The sequence below is a fragment of the Entelurus aequoreus genome, linkage group LG08, assembly GCF_033978785.1.
Source record: "Entelurus aequoreus isolate RoL-2023_Sb linkage group LG08, RoL_Eaeq_v1.1, whole genome shotgun sequence".
Classification (NCBI taxonomy): Eukaryota; Metazoa; Chordata; class Actinopteri; order Syngnathiformes; family Syngnathidae; genus Entelurus; species Entelurus aequoreus.
The window spans coordinates 33,081,184-33,108,545 of NC_084738.1; the positions used below are offsets into that span (position 1 = coordinate 33,081,184).

The following is a 27,362-nucleotide window of genomic DNA, read 5'->3' on the forward strand; positions in this document are numbered from 1 at the left end:
GCCACCTACTGGATAGCCTCCGGACAACTGAAATTCAAGTATTTCTTTTATTTATATGTACAATAAAATAAATATATATATATATATATATATATATATATATATAGCTAGAATTCACTGAAAGTCAAGTATTTCATACACATATATATATATATATATATATATATATATATATATATATATATATATATATATATATATATATATATATATATATATATATATATATATATATATATATATATATATATATATGAAATACTCGAGTTGGTGAATTTTAGCTGTAAATATACTCCTCCCCTCTTAACCACGCCCCCAACTACGCCCCCGCCCCTCCCCCGCCCCGCCCCGCCCCACCCCCGAACACGCCCCACCCCACCCCCCGGAATCGGAGGTCTCAAGGTTGGCAAGTATGTATACATATTATATGTGTGTGTTTGTTGTTGTGTGTGTGCGTGCCAATCTTTTGTTATATTTTGTAATGGGACAGCGCCATAAAAAATTACACTTTGATACAATCAGCACCTCCAAGTCCGAGTCCATGGTTCTCGCCCGGAAAAGGGTGGAGTGCCATCACCGGGTTGCGGAGGAGACCCTGCCCCAAGTGGAGGAGTTCAAGTACCCCTGAGTCTTGTTCACGAGTGAGGGAAGAGTGGATCGTGAGATTGACAGGCGGATCGGTGCGGCGTCTTCAGTAGTGCGGACGCTGTATCGATCCGTTGTGGTAAAGAAGGAGCTGAGCCGGAAGGCTAAGCTCTCAATTTACCGGTCGATCTACGTTCCCATCCTCACCTATGGTCATGAGCTTTGGGTTATGACCGAAAGGACAAGATCACGGGTACAAGCGGCCGAGATGAGTTCCCTCCGCCGGGTGGCGGGGCTCTCCCTTAGAGATAGAGTGAGAAGCTCTGCCATCTGGGGGGAGCTGAAAGTAAAGCCACTGCTCCTCCACATCGAGAAGAGCCAGATGAGGTGGTTCGGGCATCTGGTCAGGATGCCACCCGAACGCCTCCCTAGGGAGGTGTTTAGGGAACGTCCGACCGGTAGGAGGCCACGGGGAAGATCCAGGACACGTTGGGAAGACTATGTCTCCCGGCTGGCCTGGGAACGCCTCGGGATCCCCCAGGAAGAGCTGGACAAAGTGGCTGGGGAGAGGGAAGTCTGGGCTTCCCTGCTTAGGCTGCTGCCCCCGTGACCCGACCTTGGATAAGCGGAAGTGGATGGATGGATGATACAATTTAAAGTAGTCAGTGTACAGCTTGTATTACAGTGTAAATTTCCCTTCCAAAAGGTCAACTCACAACCATTACTGTCTAAAATGCTGGCAAAAAAGTATATCCATTAGTAAAAATGGCCAAATTTGACCCACTTAGCCATTATATTTTCCTCGTGTCGTACGACTTGCTAGTATTACGTTTGTACAAGAACTTTGTGTTTTAAATTTGATCTCATTGCTCTCACGCTCCCTAATTCTGGTTACTGGAAGTTTAGTATGGCGGTGAAAAACCGTCTGAGGATGTGAAAACACCCTGAAACTGTGCTGGTTTAACAGGACAGGTTCCACTCAGAACAGACTTTGCTAAGGCCGACCAAAAAAGTTGACTGCATGTGCCGAGGGTCATATCCAGAGGTTGTTTGCCAAATAGACGTATAAGTAGAGATGAATGAGTGCTGCTAGTATTGTTACAGAGGGGGGGTGGGGGTCAGTGTCAATGTCAGAGTCCAGGCCAAATTGGTATGTATATATTTTTGCTCTTTAAAACATGTTTAACCGTGCAAAACATTTTACACAGGAGTGGTGTTTTTGTAATACTATGTTTTACATGTTTTTGTGACTCTTTTGTTCTTGCACTGACTTCCCCCATATAGTCCTCGTTCAAAGTTACCATTCATAGTAATGAGGCTTATGATGTTCAAGGATCAAAATAGTGCAGGATTGCTCCGTGTGTGCTTTAAAAGCAGCTAAGAACTGCAGATAATCTTATTTGGAATTTAACATTGGGGCTAATTTCCCGTTTGGTCAGTACAATTGCCAAGGGGATCTTGATACCAGATGGACCTGTTCAAAATATTGTCCTGTAGCCTGATCACATAGAAACCATTTTTGTATCTAAGTATTTATTAATAATAAGGGCGATTACTTATAAAGGGGCTGTTTGCAAACTTTACATGGCTGCCGAGAGGGCACTAACTTTCCAATGCGTTGCCGCCATTATATCTTTTTAACACATAATTATATTGTAGATGTGTGTTGCCAGCTAATAATAGCAATATGGCAGAGTGGGCCATCATTAAGTGCCATGGCAACAACATGACTGCAAACTGTAGTTGCTTCTCTAGGACTGCGTTTATCTGTGTGCATGCCCTGAGGGCGTATGGTTAGGGTTACGTGTGTACGAGACAGTGGTAAGTGACAGCTTGAACGCCAAAGTAATTTCTTGGGCCGACGAGCAATTTTTATTCAATATAATGAGAAATTCTGAAAAATATACTTTAAAAAAAGTCATTTTAAAAGCCTGTGCCAATGGTGTTCTTGTTATATATTTTGGTTTGGAAACTAACTTTGAGCAAGTTACAAACAGCCCCTTTAAGCCATACAGCGCCACTTCTATAGTTACTACTGTTTTTCTTTAAATTGTTAGATTTATTTAAAACAATACAGTGTATATAAAATATGTTGATTGTGGCCTTTATTTTATTCAGTTGGATGTCCTAAGAGAAAAGTTCAAATTACCCACTCAGAAGGCTGATCAGGTAGACATGTTTACAGGCAAACTACCCAAAGCTAACCTATTTGTTCGTATGAAGTAGGAGGGATGCAACATGTTTGATTATTGACTAACCATAAACACTTTTGTTACTGCCCCTTTTACTGACATAAAAGCTATACCTACTATATAGATGCTATGTTCAACTTTGTTATGCTGTCCAGCATTTAGCAGCATAAAAAGACAACTAGTGGATGATCTCACTGTGACTGTTGTGGCCAGTTAGCATTTTTGCCTCGACTAGTTAGATGTGGGACTGTTTTGCCACTTACTAATTCTACTAATGAAAAACACTACTAATAAGTACCGCATCATATGGCTGCAACAAGTGTGGCTGGAGAGAAATTAACTACTACCACTAAGGTGCTTGGAACTCATTGCCACAAAATGAGAGATGATGTCTGTTGCAAAAATCCTCACTCGCCTTGGACGGCTATGTCTTCCATTGTTTTTATTAATATAACCGTGGGCAATTTAATTTGCCTTTTTTGACAGGAACTTGTAAAACAAAACAAAAAATCTGCTTTCATGTCAAAGTAAAAATAGTTGTTTGCAAATTTGTGTCAATTGACACCAAGGCGCTTACAACCGCTCTTAAGGATTTGAGCGCTGCAGCGACCTGAGCTTAAAACATCTGGAAGGAAAGGACACACACGTGCGGATGTTGTTTCTGGACTTTAGCTCGGCATTCAACACCATCATCCTGCAGCACTTGGGGAGTAAACTGCCCCCCTTGGACTCAGTACCCCCCTATGCAACTGGCTGCTTGACTTCCTCACAGACAGAACCCAGTCTATGAGAGTGGGGGACAACACCTCCAGTGCCATCTCACTGAGCACCGGCTCCCCCCAGGGCTGCGTCCTGAGTCCGCTGCTGTTCACATTGATGACCCATGACTGCTGCGCCAGGTCCACTACTAACCACATTGTGAAGTATGCTGACGGCACAACAGTAGTGGGCCTCATCCGTGACAACAACGACATGGACTATAGGGAGGAGGTGAAACATCTGGTTGACTGGTGCAGAACCAACAAACCTGGTCCTGAACGTCGACAAGATCAAGGAGATCATCGTCGACTTCAGGAAGCACCAGTCCAGCGACACTCCACTCTTCATCAACGGCACAGCGGTGGAGATCGTAAGCAGCACCAAGTTTCTGGGGGTGCATATAACTGACAATATGACCTGGTCCCTACACGCCAGAGCTCTTGTAAACAGAGCTCAGCAGCGCATGCACTTTTTGCGTCGGATGAAAAGAGCACAGCTGCCTCCCCCCATTCTCACCACATTCTACAGAGGCACTATAGAGAGCCTACTGACCAACTGCATCTCTGTCTGGACTGGAGCCTGCAGTGCCTCAGACTGGAAGTCTCTGCAGAGAGTGGTGAGGACGGCGGAAAAGATCATCAGGACTTCTCTTCCTCCTAACCAGGAGATCGCAAAAAGCCGCTGCCTGACCAGGACTCAGAAAATCTGCAGAAACTCTTCCCACCCTCACCAAGGACTGTTTTCACTGCTGGACTCTAGAAAGAGGTTCCACAGCCTCCGTAGAACAACCTCCAGGTTCTGTAACAGCTTCTTCCCTCAGGCCGTAAGACTCTTGAACGCATCATAATATTCCCCTCAATTCCCCCCAAAAATGGATTAACTTGCTGGAATATAAAGACAATATAACATACATCCATAAACGTGGATGCATACGCAAAAGTGCAATATATTTATCTGTACAGTAATCTATTTATTTATATCTGCACCTTATTATTCTTTTATCCTGCACTACAACGAGCTAATGCAACGAAATTGAGTTCTTATCTGTACTGTAAAGTTCAAATTTGAATGACAATACAAAGGAAGTCTAAGTCTAAGTCTAAGTAAATGCAACAAAGAATAGCAAAGAGAAAGCCCTTGGTAAAAGCTCACATGAGAATTTGCTTGGTATTTGTTCAAATGAAAAATAATGTTTTTTGATCTGATGATGCAAACATTTTGCTTTTTGGCCATCACAGTAGACGACGCTATGTTTGGGGAGTACCAAACACTGAAAATCATCTTCATTGTGAAGCAAATTGGCAAATTTTGGAGGATAATCTGTTCAAACCTGCAGTAGTACCATGTCTTGGGAAAAGATTTTCAGTAAGACGGTCTTCCACAGCGGGAAGCATAGTGGCACATGGGTTAGTGCCAGTGCCTCACAATAAGAAGGTCCTGTGTAGAGTTTGCATGTTCTCCCAGTGACTGCGTGGGTTCCCTCCGGGTACTCCGGCTTCCTCCAAAGACATGCACCTGGGGATAGGTTGATTGGCAACACTAAAGTAGCCATAGTGTGTGAATGTGAGTGTGAATGTTGTCTGTCTGTCTGTGTTGGCCCTGTGATGAGGTGGCGACTGGTCCAGGGTGTACCCCGCCTTCAGCCTGAATGCAGCTGGGATAGGCCGCCGCCACCCCTGCGACCCCAAGGAGGGACAAGCAGTAGAAAATTGATGGATGGAAGGATGTTTCCCCCAGCATGAAAGCAAAAGCTACACAAGACTAGTTCAAAGACATACCAGTACATCTTGCAGCGTGGCCATGTCTAAGCACAAATCTCAATCCAATGGAGAATTTGTGTCACACCTTATCCTAGAGCAGTGCTTCTCAAATATTTTCTGTTACGCCCCCCCTAGGAAGAAGAAAAGATTTTGCGCCCCTCCCATTCTCCACCCTGACTATAAATTGCATAATTTGTCTATAAAGTTGTTATAACTATACCTCTGCAAAACATTTTAAGCTTCATAACAATAAAAAAAACAACCCACCGGTCTTCCACCGTGGTTACAGTGAAGCCAAGTGCTACATACGCTTCGTCATATTCTGGTAAGGCAAAAAAAGCATGTTCCCTGAGGTCACACGCGTCCCCCCTGGCATCGCACCGCGCCCCCACAGGGGGGCCTGCTCCACTATTTGAGAGGGACAGTCCTACAAGAACCTGACCGTCTGAGCTGTTTTGCAAGGAGGAATGAGGGAAATTGCAACATTTGTCCAGATGTGCCAGCCTGATTGAGGCATATTTTGTCCACACAGGCGGAGTACTGTGATTGCAGACAAATCTACTGAATACTGACTTGAAACATATGTAGTAATTTACTCTACCTCATATATATTTAGAATTAATTAACACTAATTTGTAAAAATCAGTTTTCACTATGACATGAAAGCAGCTTTTTTCTGCAAGTCAAATAAGCTATAATTATTTTGACCATGATATCATTGATTAAAGCAAAAAAAAAGGCTAAAACATCCAAGGGGTTGATACTTTTGCAATTGCGCAGCACTGAATTAGGGTAAATGCTCGTCATAAATTGTCTAGCGTGTTCCTAAGCTTTGCATCTGAATTGAATTTGAATGACTGCAGTGTTGTGACCTGCCTGATGCATGAAACTTCACAGTTATTAAAGCAGACCTAAGGGGACCTATGAGGATTTTTTATCTACATTTAAAACAAACACATCATTGTGGTCTAGATAATATGAATTGACGGAAGGGCACCACCAGGAGTGGAGCCTGCGGCTTAATTTGACTCAACACGGGGAACCTTACCTGGCCCGGACACGGAAAGGATTGACAGATTGATGGCTCTTTCTCGTTATAATATGGTGTACATATTGCAAACATTTTGCTCCACAGTCACAATAAACCCATTTTTTGAGTTTGTCGGTAAGATGTTCATTTTTGTGGAGGTGTTCATAGACTGCTAATGAAACCACATCCCATCCTCTCCAAAAGTTTCATAATTTATCTTTTGAAAATGTATACTGTTGAAACATACAGTATATCTTGAAGACTAACGTCAAGAATAAACTTAATTCACTCGGTCACAACATTAGGTACACTTGCACACTTCTGGAGTGCATTGAAAAAACCTGTTTTAGCAGCATTTATGTCATAGCATGTTGCCCGTCGGTGTTATTATGCACATGCCAAGATTATATAAAACAATATTTTATCCTACATTTTTTTTGTTTTCCCTCTTAGCTTGAAGCACTCCTCCCCCTCTGGCTGAGCCTGAGCGCTTTACTTAATGTCTAAAAAAGTATGTTCACCTCGCTATGACGTCACAAATTAGCCAGACTGCAAAACAGAGGCATCTTAAAACTGCATGCAATCTCACATCAAAATGTATGGACCTTATGATTTGACACTTTGGCATTGTTTAACATGAGTATCCAACAATATAATGACATTTGTTAGTCAGAAAATACTAAATTCATAATAGGTCCCTTATAATCTTCTGTATTTTGTCAAAGCTGTGTTTTTATGTGTCATTAGCAATATGTGATGGGAATTTGACAAAATTTACCTGAATGTTCTAAACGCCAATGCAAATGTTTCAATGCAAGTGTTTTGCTCCAACTATAACAGTGTTTTTCAAACCTTTTTCACCAAGTGCCACCTCAGAAAACACTTGGCTCTCCAAGTACCACCATAATGACCAACATTAAATTACAGTGGTGTAGTAGGCCTAAGAGTTCATTAAAAACAAGGCAGAGGTTTTATTTAACAAGTATACTTAATACATTTTGGCCACTGTAACATTACACACAATGCACATACATCAACAATAATACTCCATATACGGTACATATTTACAGACTTCTTTGGCGTACCACTAGATGGAGCCCGCGTACCACTATATACAAAGCAATTAATCAACAATCAGGTGCACTCTTCTCATATTTCTTAATCACTTATACTGCCCATTACTAGGATCAACAATTTGATACACATGTGAATAATTTTTCATTTGCCCCCCACTGTAGGATGAACTGGCCAATACAAGCCATGAAGGGTCCAAATCTAACACTTCAACCAACCAGCCAAGTGTCTCCAGACAGGAAGGAGCAACATCAAATGCCAACGCCCCTAAACCCTCTCAGACGGGTAGTTTAAAATCAAACACCGCCACACCCACACACTGTTGTGACTTTCAAACGTCAAGGCCGCTGTCACCTAATGGCACAGCAGGTGATGCGAGTTCTATATCTAGCCAAGTCTCGGCTACACCCCTCTCTTTTGCTGCATCGAATGTTGCAATGGAATCTGTAGGTACACCTCAGGAACAAGAGCGCTTGGCTGGGCAGACACAGAACCTAGACTGCAACAGTGGCAAACCAGACAACAGTAAGAGCATCTCCACTGTGCACGCACTGCAATCACCACAACACAACCACAGTCTAAGCCTACTTAATGTATACCAATGTGTTCACCTCTGCTGCTTATTTTAGATGGAAAAGACAACCTGGAAAAGTCGTCTGAGGTGTTTGCGATCATAGAGTCTACTCCTGAGCTGGATATGAACCTTGACGGCTGCAAAGCAACAAGGTAGTCAACAAGTTCATCACTGGTCATCTTTGTACCGTGTGTATTCATTTAGCCTTTGTGCACATTTTGGGACATTGGGATTATGAGGCTTACAGTGGGAAGGGGATTTATATGGCACCATTCGTCGCGGTTTACCTGACACATGAAACGTGACAAACTTGGGGCGTGCACTATCCACTTTAGCTGCCAGATGGCAGTAGAGTGTTGAATATCTCAGAGCCATGTATAGAGAGAGTATGGCCAACTCTGTTTCAAAGTTGGTAGCAAACATGGCGCCCTGTAGTCACGTGAGGGATTTTTAACCAATCAGAGAGTATGGCAAGAGGATCTCCTAAATGATTGGTCTAAAGCCCCTCACCTGAATACCGGTTGCTACCAACTTTGAAACCGAGTTGGCCATTCTCTCTACACGGCTCTTCTGGAATACCTTTTAAAATGTGTTTTGTGGCAATTCCAACGTTGACCACAATGTTAGTTGCTGTTAATAACCCACCCCCCTCTTCCTCTTACACGAGATCCACCCAGGAAAGGGGCCATGTGAATCTCTCCCCTGCTGTATGTTTAGGAAAGAAATTGTATTGTAAAAGTACAACTTCATTATATGTGTTGTTTATTATCTGCCCAGCACACCGACGAAAGGCGGTGTAGAGAATCTAGCATTTGACCGGAACACGGACTCGCTGTTTGAAGAGCTGTCTTCTGCAGGAAATGAATTCATTGGAGATGTGGATGAAGGAGCAGACCTGCTTGGTAAATAACCATCTTCTTTTACTCAATTTGGCCACATTGTTTACTAATGCAAATGTTCTTTTCCCATTGTTTTACTGAATTTTTCGGCTTTCTGGCGTTCTCAATCCTTACAGATGAGTTTTCTGGTGTGTATAAAAGATAAAGCTATTATTTATCAGTAATTTACTCTATTAATCTTTAGTTTTCTTTATCAGCTGTTTGTTTTTCGTGATCATGGTAGTGAAATAGTCTATTTAGAGAGTAGAAAAATTCCCCAGTGACACGGTCAAGTTGTAACTAAAATATATTACAAATTTCTAATCGTGATCTACATCTGTCCATGTCTATGAATCTCAGACTACAACATTTTAGGTAAGGTTAAGTGTAAGGAAGATGTTGGTAACCATGGTGATTTTTCTTTTCGAAATTCCCTTTTTTACCTTTTTATTTACTTTTTTTTCTCCCAGGCATGGGTCGTGAAGTTGAGCATCTTATCCAGGAGAATGCACAGCTTCTGGAGACAAAGTTAGTAGATTGACAAAGAATGTTTATCATTGTGATTTTTTAAAAATTATTCCTCTTGCCCTGAAAAACATGGAAAAGCATACATCAATGATGAATTTCTTGTGGTTGCATAAATTATTGTGTTTGTTTTCAGAAATGCTCTGAATGTGGTGAAAAATGACCTCATCGCTCATATGGATGAGCTGACCTGTGAGAAAGATGTTTTGCAAGGGGAGCTCGATGCCATCCGCCAGGCCAAGATCAAACTGGAGGAAAAAAATAAAGATTTAGAGGACGAATTGAAGGGGTATGGGAGTTTAAAATAGTTTTATATACATATTGGACTTTTCTTTTTTAATTAATTGGACACACTTGGATGTTATTTTCCTGTTCTTTAGGGTTCGAGCTGCACTTGAGGATAGTAAACAAAAGGCTAAGACGGACGATGATGATGTGAGTTACTTTTACATAATGAAAACATGCTTCCATAATTTAAAAACACACATTCTTTAAAGCTGTTGTTTTTTTGTGCAGAGTGACGTGCCGACAGCACAGAGGAAACGCTTCACCAGGGTGGAAATGGCCAGAGTCTTGATGGAGAGAAACCAGTATAAGGAGAGGCTAATGGAGCTGCAGGAGGCTGTCAGATGGACAGAGATGATCCGGTAAGACTAGGAGAAATGTCATATGACCGTTGAAGAAAACATTAACAAATTACTAAAATACATACAACCTTACAGTTGCAGCCTTTGTGCTGAAGCATCAAAGGGGAAATGCATTATTTTGGGAATTTTGCCTATCGTTCAGAATTCAGATGACACATTTTTTTTATGGATTCTAACTCGCAAATAAATGTAAAGAAAAGTTCGCTTACAGCGGAGCCAATGTGAGGTACTTTATTCTGCCCATATAGCCCTCTAAGTAACCATCCAAAAAGCACCAACAATACTCCATTTACATTACATGGCCTGAACATTAACCAAGTATAAGTGATATTGTTATTATAAGCGTTAATGCAGACAAACTATTTATAGCAGCGCCGTGATCACAGAGAGGTAACTAGCGTGTGTGGCAATGTTGATTGGCTGGTGAGCTGCTTTCTCAACTTGGAGTTTGTGGAAGTTAATTGTAGATCATAAATAATGCCTCTCACCTGGATAGTAGGAAGATGAGGACATAATCCGACAAGTTGGTCAACTTTGACAGCCGATTTAGACCCAAAAAAGTGTGAGAACGACACAAAAAGAAACTTGGGTACACCCCCCTATTTTTCTTTGCGAGGATTATGAGTCATTCTTCATCTAAATGGGAATATAACAACATTCTAACAGTCAGCATCCTAGTGACAGCAGACATTGTACAGTAAGTGATGTTTTATTGTGTTTGTTGTCTTTCATGAAACCGGCAGTGAGTATTAATCACTGATGTTGTCGAAGGAAAAAGCAAACGTGATGCGTTTTTTAAATTAATGCGCCGCCGTATCCTTAAAATGAGCAAAATACGTAAATATACCATGTGACTATAAATGTGCTTGTCACTACATTACATATATACTTACATCATGTATATAAAACCTTGATGGAGGTGTTTGGATGTTTTTTTAAGCTCTTTACAGAATAGAGCGACTCCCATAGGCTTCATTGTAAGCAGACTTTTGATCGCATGTATTTATTAGTTAGAATGCTTATGCATAAAAAGACAGAAAAACATATGTGTGCTTGTCTTACATAAAGATTGTGAATGATAGGGAAAATTCCAAAAAAGCGCAGTTCCTTTTTAAAGCGGACCCATGATGATTTTAATTTAACATTTAAAACACTTCCTTGTGGTATGGATAATATGTATTGGATATGCTTTGGTGTAAATTTTGGTGAAAATGTGTTTTTCTCTTTCAGGGCCTCCAAGGAAACCCCGGCTCTTACAGAGAAGAAGAAATCCAGCATCTGGCAGTTGTGAGTTCCACTACTTTGTTTTTTGAGCTTATACATCATGTGATTTATTTATTTATGTTTTTTGTGTTACATTCATTGTATGGGTGTTTCTCCAGGATGTAGGTAATTCTGTGACTTGCAAAAGTACAAATCTGGGTTTCTGCATGATGTGTGTTTGGAATGTTTTATCGGTATATGCCGTAAAACTCTCAACAAAGGCCCGTCTCGGAGCAGTAACTTGAACTAATATACTCCAGAGCTTACTTGGTCTGTTAGTGGATTTTCAGGTCTCAGTTACAAGTTTATAAACCCCCCAAAATTAAAGATTATCATGGCAAAGGGATTAGACTCTTAAATAAGGCTCTTTGTTTGGTTTTTGCCTGGCATGCGTTTGGTGTGTTGTAGAAAAGGGCACATTTAAGTGTTAACAGAGAGATCGGTTTTTGGGGATTGACATCTGATGAATTTAAAATCTCTCTTTCCTTGTTTTCATGTGTTCGTCCTATATTCTGCCTTTTATGTGTCTGTGTGCAGGCGGTATGTTGGGAGGGTAGCTGTAGGTCAAAATATCTTAGTAAAGTAAAACAAAATTACAAATATAAAAGGTTCTGCATTGAAGTAACACCTCACGCTAATCTGTTCGGCTACATGCATGTTAGCAAACACAGTTCAGGAGGCATGAGCGTGCACTTATTTGCCATGCGTTAGTGGCCGCTTGCTCTGTGCTGAGAAAGGTGGGAGTAGGTGTTGCCTGAACACCGAAATGATTGAGCTAGCATGTTTTAGTTGCAGTGAATGTTGTATTTAGAACAGCCTGTGTAATAAAATGCGACATGTATGCCACTAACCATTCATGATGAGAGGAATTCGTAAATGCCCAGTGTTGCTTTGTGTCTTCACTAATATCCCAACCTGTGCAAAATATTAACCGGCATCCCATGCAACCCTACATAACTACTGCAAAGCTGCTCAGCTAATATAAGCGTATAGTGCGAGAGATTGTGATACGTGATTGGAATCATTATCAGTGTAAGTTGTGACCTTTATGGAGGCTGGCATGAGAACTTCTGTTGTCATCCTTCCTTATAAATGTGAAACCCTCCAAATTGCTGGAGAGCCACTGCTTTTGTCCACCCCTCTATATGTTTGTCCGTGTGCTCTTCCTCCATCCTCTCCCCCCTCCCACCCTCTCCTCCCACTCTTCCCTGCCCTTACAACTCCAGTTTCAGCCGTTTGTTCAGTTCGTCGGGCGGCGCATCCAAAAAGCCTGCCGCTGAGGCTTCGGTCAACGTCAAGTACAATGCACCCACCTCACAGATTCAACCGTCTGTCAAGAAGAGGAGCACCACCTTGCAGCAGCTCCCCAGCGACAAGAGCAAAGCTTTCGATTTCCTCAATGAGGAGTAAGTTAATATGATAATTGTGACTGATTGTAGTGATATATAAAAACAAATCTCTATGAAAAGGGCATTTTTGTTAAGGAGTTGGTGCTTGTCTGCAACAGATTGGCTGTTGAAAGCATCATGTCAAGGCGAGAACAGAAGCGGGCACAGTACCAGCAGGTTAAGGCCCATGTCCAGAAAGGGGATGACCGAGTGCAGGCTTACGGCTGGAGCCTACCCAATAAGTACAAAGTAAGTAGATAATATCCTCTAAACTTTAAGTACTAAGCCTAATTTTCCTCTAATATTTAACCAAAACCAATTTCCTCTGGAACAATCGCTATCCACTGTAGGCAGATAACATTACATACAACACCGTATTTATCAACTTATAGCTAAGAGAAGGGATGAGTACCGAATCTGTACTTTTATTGGTACCGACCAAAGTCTGTTGGTACTACCGGGTACTGATTCAAGTAAAATCAAGCAGTGCGATATTTCGATACCTTTGCTGCTTGTGACGTCCGGTTGCAGACTCAGCGGCTCAAGCACTTAACTATGAAATAAGCAGTCATGCATTCAGAGCAGACTAAGCCAGACTACCGCCAGGTAATGTTGCAATTTTTCCATGCCAACAAAGCAAGAAGAAGGCGCTCAAAAGCACAGTAAGGCTCCACTTTTCAAAATGTGCTAGCTCGATGTTAATTGATATTGTTTTTGTCATTTACATGCTACCTATTTGCATTAGCGATTTAACATGGCTATTTCAACACCTTCAAATTTTGGTAATGAAATCTACACCTAGGATGCACATTACAATCAAACCACTTGTGTGTAATAAGTACAATACTTACAGTATAAACACATCATCATCTCAGCAAAAGAAAATGTGGCACATTGAACTTAACGGCAAAGACTACTTTCTGGTTATGGCAACACACCGTAGTCTAAACACTTTCTGCTATTTAACATATTGGAATTGCAACTGAATGCAGTCTACTATACTGTATGATTGAGTACTCGCAAATGAGACACAGAAGTGTAAGAACAGGTTACAACTGGGCAGCACAGCTCAGTGTTAAATTTTGAGAATAAACATCAGATTTAAAAAAAAAACAATAAACATTTACTGACACATTTGAACACACGCAAATGTACCGACAATTGGCACCGTATTGATTCAAATGTCAATGTCTACCAGAGAGTTTTGAGAATATGTACAGTATAACAGAATGCATGGAACGTAAATCTGTCCTCTTGAAATGTTATTTTCATCCCCAAGACTAACGGCGGTCAGGAGAAGATGAATGACCTTCCGGTTCCTGTCTTCCTTAGACCTCTGGATGAGCAAGATGCTTCTATGAAGGTAAGCTCCTGCAGCTTTTGTGGATCATACCAATAGCCAAGACAAAAGGTATTTATACCCTGGCCACATTTGGAGTTGAATTCAGTATTTATTTCATAAATGGGTACATTTGGCTGGAAATTACACAAGAAAGTGACAAAGCAATGCTAGTAGTGTTAGAAAAGAGGAATGGAGGATATTGGACAACTCAAAAAATAGTTTTTTTTTCAACGTATGAAATATATATATATATATATATATATATATATATATATATATATATATATATATATATATACATATATATATATATATATATATATATATATATATATATATATATATATATATATATATATATATATATATAAATGTTATGAAAACTTTAGTTAATCCATGAGTTTTGACACATTTAGATCATTGTTTTGGCATTTGGTCAAATACCACTGAAGATAATTCATGCAAACTGCAAGTTTGTCAACATACAGCTTCCCGTGTCATCCTAAATTTCCCATTTAGGACGAGTGTTATACGGATGAACTTCCGTCTGACTTTAACTGTCAAGGGTAGGATCAATTATTCTATTATCAATTTTATTAGAAAAAAAAATAGCGAATAATACTTTACAGCATACTAATTTTTCAGAGATATTTGTCAACTAACCTAATGCAGAAGACTGTGCAGTATAGAAAAATAGTGGCTTGGAATTCACTTCCTCACTATTTAAATAAAGTCAGTAACTTTTTGTGGACAATTAAGACTATTTATACAAGAATAATAATAATTTTATAGTGGTCATACAGTCATGTCCCAACAAACACCCCGACTCACCATCAAAAATTTCAGGAAGATCGGAACATGTGGAAGGAGGTTATGATCTATAGAATTTTTCACCACAAGGTGGCGATATTGGCACAACTGCAGTGATGCAATTGTGATCCACCAACAAAAACTTGGGGAAGATCAGAGATTGTGGTATGGAAGTTATGAATGTTAAAATTTTTCACCACAAGGGTTCGATGTTAGTGTCAATATTAACGTTCAGGCATGATTGGACCCCAACCTTAATGCCTCATGTCAGTTAGAAGGGAGATCCGATCATCTAAAGTGAAGTAAAGACAGTCTGATGGTTTATGGCGAGGTGCAGTTTTCACCAACAGGCTCCGCCCACTACGAAAAGGTATGAATAGGTACTGACCCATAGGCTACTTCAGGTTGTCACCATTTTATGTGTGCTATTAATGTTTCGTGTTTTGTGGCGAACCATCAGATCAAAGTTTGCCACCATGCAACGCCCACATCCTGTCATAAGCAAAACATTTTCGCAATTTATCATCACCCATCAGTTGATTATATGTTTCCGATCACCTAAAGTAAAGAAATTACAGTTAGAATAGTGACGGCGTAGTGCAATATTCACCGTCAGGCTCTCCCCACTATGAGTAGGTATGAACAGGTACTAACCCATGGAGCACTTTAGAGTGTCACCATCAAAATTTTTACTAATTACAATAAAGGTGGAAATTTGTGGATCCAAGTTATTAACGTTTCGAGCTGTGTGGCAAACCATCAGATCAAAGTTTGGCGCTATGCCGTGCCCACACCTTATGGCGTAGGCACATTTTTTTCCCGCAAATTATTATCAGCTATATGTCTAGTATCTGTCATTTTGAGCGCGGCTCATTTGCTCAAAGTTCCTGGGAGGAGTTTGTTAAAGTACACCACTGTTTATGACTGACAAATGAGCGACGGAAACCAAGATGGCTGACTTCCCATTTATTTTCAAGTATGTTTGCGGTCACATCCTTCCCGATGCCCTGACCCAACACCAAAAATCTGGGGACACCCGAACTATACAATTTGTTGTCGTACATGACGCGCCTGCAAAATATAGGGACTTTTTGAGCATGTAAAGTCCTCGAAAAGGCGTCCAAATGTATTGAAGAAAAAACAAGCCCTGCGGGGTTTGCTGCGCTGCTCAGGCCCTAATAATAGGCATTGTGTTAAATTAATAGTGTCAATTAAAACAGTCCATTGTATATTTGTATGCAATATATTGTATGATGATAAAGACAAGGACTAATACTGCCTCTATATACACAACTAGACAACCCATTATTAACAGTTTGGGGTGTGTCGTGTAGAAGCATCGCATTGAGACAAGTGACAATCGATCTATAATTTTCCTTGACAGCAAATCACATACACAAAACCACAGCACTAGCAAGTTGGCCTAGACAAAAAAAGCCTCCCAAACAGTTAAAAGGGACGGACTTATGGAAGTATTATTGTAGAAAAATGATTTGCAAACGCCTATCTCAATCTATGCGTCTGTAATCCAATTAACGTGTTTGTGTACTAACGTGTGGGTCTGTATCTCAGTGTGTTTGTGAGTGTAATCAGATTTGCATGTGGGTGTTTTAAGTTGTCTGTCTGTATTATGATTTGTCTGTGTGTAAAATAATATCTGTCTGTCTGTATTTCGATTGGCGTATGTACTGTATACATTTTTTTTTTATCAAAGCATTGTAAAATTTCAAACCCCAGGAAGAATAGCGGCTGCTTTTGCAGCAGCTAAAAGGGAGTAGCTAAAACTTACAAACGTTGATTAGAGTGATGAATTAAGAAACCATACAAATAAAAAACTCTATGGATAACTAGGAGATGGAACGGCGCTTATACTTCCGGTTCAAGGCACGAAACAGAAGGAAGTACTGTTGACTGTCAACCCGCAGCACCTGCATTGATCAAACTTGTCCAAAAGATGGCGCCATAGCACAAACAATAACAAACCTTTTCAGTCTGTGTGTTACTACTATGTAAGTTTGTTGTATACAAAACATTATGGCCGTTAGTGAAGAAAAATCCATAGATTAGCCGCATTTGTATTAGCTGCACCTTGGTATATAAGCCGCAGGGTTCAAAGCTTGGGGAATAAAAGTAGTGGCTTATAGTCCGGAAAATACGGGATTTGCTTTGTGTTAAACTTCCTAGTATTGAAAATTCTGGTTAAAAGAAGTCTTATTTCTAAAGGCATTTTATGTACTTTGTGTTACAGGAGAAGTTTTTTTTTGTGGGAAATGTGTTGGGTCTTTTTATCTGTTTACTTAATTTGATGAATGCTGACAAATTTAGCCTACCTTGTTCAAAAGAAATCCTGTTTGGGGGAAAAAGATGCATTGATAATTGTTAATCGTTAAATAATGGACACATAGCACGTAATTTAATCATGAGGTGCCTAAGATGGACCACCCCTATTAATAATGGACTTGATGAAATTTGTGAAACATCATGTGTCTTTGTGTTTCAGCTGTGGTGTGCCGCTGGCGTGAACTTGTGTGGAGGTAAAACCAGAGATGGAGGTTCCATTGTAGGTGCCAGTGTGTTTTACAGTGATGTGGCTGGACAAGAGAGCTCAAAAAAGAAAACAGGATCTCAGAACAGCCTGGATAAACTGGATCAAGAACTTGAGGTCCGAGTCTTTGAGACTTTTCAGGGACACTTTAAAAGTGATGGATTCTTTTGGTTCGACTCACGAAAGAGAGCACTACTATTTATTGGCTACCAAGTGGTTCCTCAGATTTCTTGTGCTGCTTGAATTGATTTATTACCAAATTACCTGTAAAATAATTGTTACCTAAAAATCTAGTCATATCAAATGTTTAATATTTATTTGGCTTTTGTTGCTATGATCGGCATGGAACAAATTGTTACAAAAAGGTACAATAAAAAAACTAGGAACTATCTCAATTAGACAAACATTTTCAATCTCTGCATCTAATATTTGTAAGATACAGTAAGTTTACAGTGTGTAACCCCTCCATCGCCCTTCTGCTCAGTGAAGACACAGAGATGCAGTGTTGCCAACTCAGTGACTTTCTTGCTGAATCTGGCAACTTTCCAACTCCTTTTAGCGACTTTTTTTTCCCCCAAAAGCGACTACCAAAAAAACTTGTCACTTTTTCAGATGTTTTGGAGACATTAAAGTGCGTAACACTCTGCAGGTAATGTCCTCAAAGAGCAGTGGGTGCTGCTCTGTCATCACAAAACACTCACAGGCGGTCGGTTTCACAGCTGCAGTCAGAGCAGACTCACTAATTAAGTTTGTAAATAAAGCTGCCTTGACTTATAATATTTCTGCGACACCTAAAAAAAACATACAAATACACAATTAAAAAATCATCAAATAAAGACCTGAATGTGCTGCGCTCCTCCCCTTGTGTATTCATGTGAAACACACCGCAATAAACAAAATTGAAAGATAAAAACGTTCGCAACTGGGACTGTGTCACAAATTTTCATTGTTCATGTTGATGAGCTAGTCAATAGATTCGGTTTGTTTGTGAATGTCACAACCCTCCAGTCTTTTGATCAAATGTGATACTTTAACATTTAAAGGGGCTGTTTGCAACATTTACACAGTACATCGACTTTTTTGTACATAACGACTTAATTACATACACACTAAAGCTAATGCACACACATTAGCTTTAGGTGTTGTTAACTAATAACAGCAATATGGACAGCTAGTGTTAGCTGTCATAGACTGTATATTCTATCATAACAACAACATTACTGCAAATTATTCATTACTTCTTTTGAACTGCTTTTGTAAGTGTGCATGCGCTCCCTGCACATACGTGTTGACGAGACCGGGTGAGTCACCGCCGTAAACACCAATCATTTTATTCGGGCCGGTAATTTTTTTTATTGCGTTACCTTTGGAATTGTGAAAAATATAGACAATTGTTAAACAAATGTGTTCTGTTAAAATGCTGATGGTAACAAAAGCTAGCCGGTGGTCTTGTTATATTTTTTGCTTTGTGAGCAAGTTGCAAACAGCACCTTTAACAATGCTGAGCAAAATGAATTTAAATTTAAAGACAAACTAAGAATCAACAGAAGAAAATTCATTTGCAGTTCTAATCCTACTTGCACTCACTTTTTATCTATAGCGTCCATTGCAATCAATTATGTAAATGAGGTGAGATTAAAAATATTTACATGAAAAGACACAAAAATGGATTTGTTTTCATCTTTGCAGGAACAGCAGGAAGAACTACGACATCAGGACGAGTTGTCATCGCTGGTGTGGATTTGTACCAGCACCCAGTCAAACACTAAAGCTGTAGTTATAGATGCCAACCAGCCTGGAAGCATCCTGGATATCTTCTTTGTGTGTAACGCGCACATCCTCTGCATCGCCAGTGTACCAGGTTTGTGTGGGGGCGATGTCTCGCTTTTTATTCTTACACAAACTGGGAGTGATTTATTAGGTTTTATAAGCTGACATGACAATATTGAATTTAAATTATTTATTCCAAGTGGAAGACATGCGGTCAACCAATACGGATACACAGCTAGCAAATTACATTAATCGCAATAATGAAAAAGATTACCCATGCAGTGGATGGTAAACAGTGTGCAGCTGCAGTGTTTATGGACTTAACTAAAGCATTTAACACAAATATTGCTAATATCTTTATTAAAAAATTAGAATGACATGGCATCAGAGGCTTAGTCTTTAACAAGGTAAGAAGGTACCGTATTTAACCAACAGAAAGCAGCACTTGAAGCTAGGCGAATACACGTCTACGGCGCTAAATATATCTTACGGCGTACCCCAGGGTTTAATACTGGGACCAACATTTTTAAATCTCTACCTGTATATAAACAACATTTGTAAAATCATAGAGGACTTGAAGTTAGTACTATTTGCAGACGGCACAACTGCCTTTTGTTCAGGAGAGAACACAGAAGCTAATACAAATAATAACAATTATAAATAACAATTTATAAATTAAAGAGATGGTTTGACAAAAACAGACTATTTTGACAGTAGAAGAGAAAGTCAAACAATTACTTTGCAATACAATCTGCTGAAAAGGATGGAAAGTGCCACTCTACATAGCACCTGACGCTGTGGTCAAACTTGGAATTGCCATAAAACACATTTTTAAATATATTCAACACCCTACTCCCATCTGGCGGCTAAAGTGGATAGTGCACCCCTCAATTGATCATGAATCCCCTTCCTACTGTATAACCTCAAAGAAAAATTCAACTTAAAACATTTGGATGCACGTACAACATCCAAGTTGTATATCAGTATGTGGAATTAAATAATTAAATGGATTAAGCCAGGGGTGTCCAAACCTTTTGACTCGGGGACCGCATTGGGCTAAAAAAATATATAAAGTAACAATATATAAAAGGGTTTTCCCGGTACCAATGATTTGGTACCAGTACCAATGATTTGGTACCGGTACCAAAATGTATATCGATACTTTTTGATACTTTTCCAAATAAAGGGAATTACGTGAAATGTCAATTTTGGCTTTATTTTAACAGAATATCTTACAATAGATTAAACATATGTTTCCTATTGCACTCAAATAACAAAATTTTAGAAGGTTAAAATATAAATTAAAGGGCATTAAACACAGTGGGCTTTTCGTGTTGCACTCAAAGAACAATTAAAAATTTTCCATATTACATATAGGCATGGGATTTCTTCCGTCTATCGTCGGAAATCCGTCTTTTTTATGTCTGTAAAAATAAAAAAAATATTTTCAGTTTTTCTTCGTTTTTTTCCGACCACACAATGTGTGTTAAAATCTTGATCCGTCTCTTTGCCATACCTGCCAACAACTACGGTTTTCCCGTAATGAGTACGGTTTTTGATAATCCAGTGGTAAAAACTTTGGTTTTCCATTAAAAATTATTAACTTAAAAATCGAAGCTACGTAGCAAAGTAACTCCACGGGCAGGGGACAAACCATATGGGAAACATCCATGATGATTGGTTGGTTTACGTATAAGAAAATCCATGATTGGTTGGTTGGTTTACTATGATGAGTCACGATTGGTTAAGATTAGGGCAAAACATTACAAACAGGACAGTCAGAGGCAAAATAGGGCGGGTCATTGAACCAGGAAGGGAAATCACAACAGACGCGCACATACTAAATGACGACGAGAGAGTCGGAGTAGAGAAGAGGGAATATTCAAGCGGGCGATTTATATATTAAAAAAAAATAGTGGAAGATGGCACAGTGATTCTCTTCTTTAGATTTTTCTTTTAGCGATGTAGACGACGTCCAGGAAAGCCACAATGCATCTACTTGGCCACATTTGGACAAATGTATGCACCTGCATAAAATAATGCCCAACACATTCATTTTAGTTGTTTACCATGTAAGCCCAAATCAAAACTGCTCTCGACATGGAAGACGTGGAATACACATTTAAGAACACACATGATTGTGGCAGACGTGATGTCTTTTGCTACAGTATAGCCTGTCTAAATGCTAAATTTAATTTTTATTGGTGTTTTAGAACAAGACAGTAGCTGTCCGTTTGTTCATAATTTCTACTGTTTATATTTTGACATTGAATAGTTGAATCATTTTGAAACATAAACAACATGACGGCACGATATTTGTTATTCATGCTATAAATTACAAATGACTATTCAGATAAAGGAAGTTAGCTAATAGAATAAACATTGTTTGTACTCTTTATGATTTTTGCATTTGGAGCAGTTAGAAATGGAGAGGGAGACAAAGAGACAGAAATTGTCTTTAAAATCCAAGGCAGAATCCACTAAAGCAGAAACAAAAAGGAAAATCAATCAATCAATCAATCAATCAATGTTTATTTATATAGCCCTAAATCACAAGTGTCTCAAAGGGCTGCAAGCTGCTCAGAAATTTGCCAGGAAGGCTCATGTCAGAGCTATCAAAGCAAAAATGTCAAAGTAATGTGTGAAAAAACCAAAGCAATGTGTAGTAAAAAGCTGGATGAACCATCTGTGGCTGTGAAGTGAACACAAGTAAGATTGTAAATACTGTGTAGAGTAGGCTAACCCATGTGGTTCCTGTGGATGTGAACGCAAGTTGTAATTATTGTAGTGACTAAATAACATAGTGACTGAAACAGATATAGTGATTCATTTTGATGAAGGGGTGAGGGGGGGGGGGACCTGGCTGCGGCCCCCAGACCCTCGGCTTATTTTCAGTCTTTTTCACTAAATTCAAATCACACGCCTGCATATAGTCTGCCATAATCAAGGATTAGATTAGGATAGAATAAAAAGCTTTATTGACATAATATTTAATTTCCTAATGGTTTATGGTTGCCAATCCTAGTCTGTGCTTTAATAAAAATACAATTATTAGTAAGTACTAAAAATAAAACTATAGATAAAAAAAAACACAGATAAGCCATGTAGTATGTAAAACACACATTTGTTAAATTTGTAACAAAATTCAGTCATTTCACTTGCATTAGTTGACGCTAGATGGGCGGTCTTAACTCTATTTGGCATCAAGCCAGGCAGCTGTGCGCGCGTTTATGTATCGACATGTGCACAAGAAGGGAACTAGTTGCTTTAAAGGCCTACTGAAATGCATTTTTTTTATTTGAACGGGGATAGCAGATCCATTCTACGTGTCATACTTGATCATTTCGCAATAGTGCCATATTTTTGCTGAAAGGATTTAGTAGAGAACATCGACGATAAAGTTCGCAACTTTTGGTCGCTGATAAAAAAAGCCTTGCCTGTACCGGAAGTAGCGTGACGTCAAAGGTTGAAAGGCTCCTCACATTTCCCCATTGTTTTCAATGCCGCGAGAGCGATTCGGACCGAGAAAGCGACGATTACCCCATTAATTTGAGCGAGGATGAAAGATTCGTGGATGAGGTACGTGAGAGTGAAGGACTAGAGTGCAGTGCAGGACGCATCTTTTTTCACTCTGACTGTAACTTAGGTACAAGCTGGCTCATTGGATTCCACACTCTCTCCTTTTTCTATTGTGGATCACGGATTTGTATTTTAAACCACCTCGGATACTATATCCTCTTGAAAATGAGAGTCGAGAACGCGAAATGGACATTCACAGTGACTTTTATCTCCACGACAATACATCGGCGAATCACTTTAGCTACGGAGCTAACGTGATAGCATCAGGCTTAACTGCATATAGAAACAAAATAAATAAGCCCCTGACTGGAAGGATAGACAGAAAATCAACAATACTATTAAACCATGGACCTGTAAATACACGGTTAATGCTTTCCAGCCTGGCAAAGCTTAACAATGCTGTTGCTAAACGCCATTGAAGCTAACTTAGCAACGGGACCTCACAGAGCTATCCTAAAAACATTAGCTATCCACCTACGCCAGCCCTCATCTGCTCATCAGCACCCGTGCTCACCTGCGTTCTAGCGATCGACGGTGCGACGAAGGACTTCCCCCGATCACCGTTGCGGTCGGCGGCTAGCGTCGGATAGCGCGTCTGCTATCCACCTCAAAGTCCTCCTGCTTGTGTTGCTGCAGCCAGCCGCTAATACACCGATCCCACCTACAACTTTCTTCTTTGCAGTCTTCATTGTTTCATTGTTCATTAAACAAATTGCAAAAGATTCACCAACACAGATGTCCAGAATACTGTGGAGTTTTGAGATGAAAACAGAGCTTTTTGTATTGGATTCAATGGCGTCCGAATACTTCCGTTTCAACGTTTGACGTCACGCGCATACGTCATCATACATAGACGTTTTCAACCGGAAGTTTAGCGGGAAATTTAAAATTGCACTTTATAAGTTAACCCGGCTGTATTGGCATGTGTTGCAATGTTAAGATTTCATCATTGATATATAAACTATCAGACTGCGTGGTCGGTAGTAGTGGGTTTCAGTAGGCCTTTAAGTCTGCATATTAATTTCATATCAAATTGAAGAAGGAAGTTTACCAAACATGTAAAAATACAGTTAAAACTGCAGTTAATCCATATTTTCAAGGGTAATTGCAAATACGCTGTTATATGAATGCTGGTGCATGCTCGCACATATAGACTATAACGTTATATTTCTTTAATTTTGAGCTTGCAAAGGCAGATTTTGAGGATAGAAAAATATGTTTTGCAAGCACAGACATATTTTGAAAATAAAATAAACTCAAGCGAAAAATGAAAATGTTTGAGCAAATATACATGTATTTTGTGCACAATAAAAGTGTTTGAAGGTTTGCTATTATCCATATTAACACTCAATAGTTACTGCTCTCTGCACAGACAGACCAATACGCCCCTCTCTCTTCTGCTCAGTCAACCTCACCACTTTTTTTTTCTAGATTTGCTAAGATTTCTGCTGTGCGCTTAAACAAGTTTGACATACCCTTATATTTTTCCCAAAAAGCCAACCAATCAGAGAACTGGAAAAATGTACGCTCCAATTGGCTGTTTGGTCTCCAACGCTTGCTATGTTATGGTAAAAGCATTAGTTTGCGCCTGATGGGGTCAATTGTCGTGTCCCAATTCCGTGGCTGCATCCTTCCAAGGTCCCAGTCTATGCGGTCAAGGGAGTGTGGGTCCTGGAAAGAGTCCTTGAGTCGCAGCTGGAGCAATGTTATTTGGGACGGTCTCGCCTTCGCAACACTTCCTGGTTGTGTCACGTGTTTACATCCTCCGGCTTGCGGTCAGGTCTACGTAGCATTCTGGTCAACTTTATTTTTAAAATTTGCCTTAAATAACTAAATTTTGTATGTACTATTTAATTTTTATTAGCTAGATCAAGGGACAGTTATTCTCTTTATAAAGCAACGAGTTATTGAGTAGTTTATGGAAAAATATTTAGTTTCGTGGTCTTTCTTTTTGGACTCCATACTGTAACATCACACAGTACTACTCAGATTAATATTTTAAACATGTTTTAAAGCTATAGGGAATATAAATGCAATATAAATGCTTTTGTAAAAGCCCAGACTATTATTTTAAAATAATTCCAAATAATAATTTGGCTCTACGATATAGCAGTTGATGATTTTTTTGTACTTGCAACTATAATTGTAATTGTAAAAATTAAGTGAATTTCCATTCCATTTGTATTAATTGAATATATTCCCCTATTTTGGAATAGTTGCAATTAAGGCAAGAAATGAATCCCAACAGCAGTACAGACCAGCCAAACTCGCACGTTACTATATCCATTTATTGTTGCTCTGTTGTCCTTTAAATTGTCTTGGTGGTCCATTTTCTCCTTGATTGTCCTAAACACAAGCTTACAATAACAGTGGTTTAAATACATACATACATTTTCCAGTGAAATAAAAATTGACATAGCGTCTACGAACATCCATCCATCCATCTTCTTCCGCTTATCCGAGGTCGGGTCGCGGGGGCAGCAGCCTAAGCAGGGAAGCCCAGACTTTCCTCTCCCCAGCCACTTCGTCCAGCTCCTCCCGGGGGATCCCGAGGCGTTCCCAGGCCAGCCGAGAGACATAGTCTTCCCAACGTGTCCTGGGTCTTCCCCGTGGCCTCCTACCGGTTGGACGTGCCCTAAACACCTCCCGAGGGAGGCGTTCGGGTGGCATCCTGACCAGATGCCCGAACCACCTCATCTGGCTCCTCTCGATGTGGAGGAGCAGCGGCTTTACTTTGAGCTCCCCCCGGATGGCAGAGCTTCTCACCCTATCTCTAAGGGAGAGCCCCGCCACCCGGCGGAGGAAACTCATTTCGGCCGCCTGTACCCGTGATCTTGTCCTTTCGGTCATAACCCAAAGCTCATGACCATAGGTGAGGATGGGAACGTAGATCGACCGGTAAATTGAGAGCTTTGCCTTCCGGCTCAGCTCCTTCTTCACCACAACGGATCGATACAGCGTCCGCATTACTGAAGACGCCGCACCGATCCCCCTGTCGACCTCACGATCCACTCTTCCCCCACTCGTGAACAAGACTCCTAGGTACTTGAACTCATCCACTTGGGGCAGAGTCTCCTCCCCAACCCGGAGATGGCACTCCACCCTTTTCCGGGCGAGAACCATGGACTCGGACTTGGAGGTGCTGATTTTCATCCCAGTCGCTTCACACTCGGCTGCGAACCGATCCAGCGAGAGCTGAAGATCCTGGCCATCAGGACCACATCATCCGCAAAAAGCAGAGACCTAATACTGCAGCCACCAAACCGGATCCCCTCAACGCCTTGACTGCGCCTAGAAATTCTGTCCATAAAAGTTATGAACAGAATCGGTGACAAAGGGCAACCTTGGCGGAGTCCAACCTTCACTGGAAACGTGTCCGACTTACTGCCGGCAATGCGGACCAAGCTCTGACACTGATCGTACAGGGAGCGGACCGCCACAATCAGACAGTCCGATACCCCATACTCTCTGAGCACTCCCCACAGGACCTCCCGAGGGACACGGTCGAATGCCTTCTCCAAGTCCACAAAGCACATGTAGACTGGTTGGGCAAACTCCCATGCACCCTCAAGGATCCTGCCGAGAGTATAGAGCTGGTCCACAGTTTCACGACCAGGACGAAAACCACACTGTTCCTCCTGAATCCGAGGTTCGACTATCCAGCGTAGCCTCCTCTCCAGTACACCCGAATAAACCTTACCGGGAAGGCTGAGGAGTGTGATCCCACGATAGTTGGAACACACCCTCCGGTTCCCCTTCTTAAAGAGAGGAACCACCACCCCGGTCTGCCAATCCAGAGGTACCGCCCCCGATGTCCACGCGATGCTGCAGAGTCTTGTCAACCAAGACAGCCCCACAGCATCCAGAGCCTTAAGGAACTCCGGGCGGATCTCATCCACCCCCGGGGCCTTGCCACCGAGGAGCTTTTTAACTACCTCAGCAACCTCAGCCCCAGAAATAGGAGAGCCCACCACAGATTCCCCAGGCACTGCTTCCTCATAGGAAGACGTGTTGGTGGGATTGAGGAGGTCTTCGAAGTATTCCCTCCACCGATCCACAACATCCGCAGTCGAGGTCAGCAGAACACCATCCGCACCATACACGGTGTTGACAGTGCACTGCTTCACCCTCCTGAGGCGGCGGATGGTGGTCCAGAATCGCTTCGAAGCCGTCCGGAAGTTGTTTTCCATGGTTTCTCCAAACTCCTCCCATGTCCGAGTTTTTGCCTCCGCGACCGCCGAAGCCGCACACCGCTTGGCCTGTCGGTACCTGTCCGCTGCCTCCGGAGTCCTATGAGCCAAAAGAACCCGATAGGACTCCTTCTTCAGCTTGACGGCATCCCTCACCGCCGGTGTCCACCAACGGGTTCTAGGATTACCGCCACGACAGGCACCAACTACCTTGCGGCCACAGCTCCAATCAGCCGCCTCGACAATAGAGGCGCGGAACATGGTCCACTCGGACTCAATGTCCAGCACCTCCCTCGTGACATGTTCAAAGTTCTTCCGGAGGTGGGAATTGAAACTCTCTCTGACAGGAGACTCTGCCAGACGTTCCCAGCAGACCCTCACAATGCGTTTGGGCCTGCCAGGTCTGTCCGGCATCCTCCCCCACCATCGCAGCCAACTCACCACCAGGTGG

The 27,362-nt window shown here is 41.0% G+C and overlaps 1 protein-coding gene across 3 annotated transcripts in view; it reads left to right on the forward strand.

Annotated features, from left to right (window-relative positions):
• Positions 1–27,362, forward strand: part of LOC133655801 (C-Jun-amino-terminal kinase-interacting protein 4-like) — a 90,736-nt gene that overhangs the window by 48,134 nt on the left and 15,240 nt on the right. For all 3 annotated transcript variants that reach the window (XM_062056309.1, XM_062056310.1, XM_062056311.1), the window contains 13 exons: positions 7,565–7,925; positions 8,030–8,126; positions 8,752–8,876; positions 9,323–9,380; positions 9,514–9,666; positions 9,758–9,812; positions 9,894–10,024; positions 11,255–11,311; positions 12,514–12,693; positions 12,795–12,924; positions 13,955–14,038; positions 17,328–17,489; positions 19,062–19,233. In XM_062056309.1, the coding sequence (XP_061912293.1) occupies positions 7,565–7,925; positions 8,030–8,126; positions 8,752–8,876; positions 9,323–9,380; positions 9,514–9,666; positions 9,758–9,812; positions 9,894–10,024; positions 11,255–11,311; positions 12,514–12,693; positions 12,795–12,924; positions 13,955–14,038; positions 17,328–17,489; positions 19,062–19,233 (1,765 nt within the window). The remainder of the gene's footprint in view (positions 1–7,564; positions 7,926–8,029; positions 8,127–8,751; positions 8,877–9,322; positions 9,381–9,513; positions 9,667–9,757; positions 9,813–9,893; positions 10,025–11,254; positions 11,312–12,513; positions 12,694–12,794; positions 12,925–13,954; positions 14,039–17,327; positions 17,490–19,061; positions 19,234–27,362) is intronic.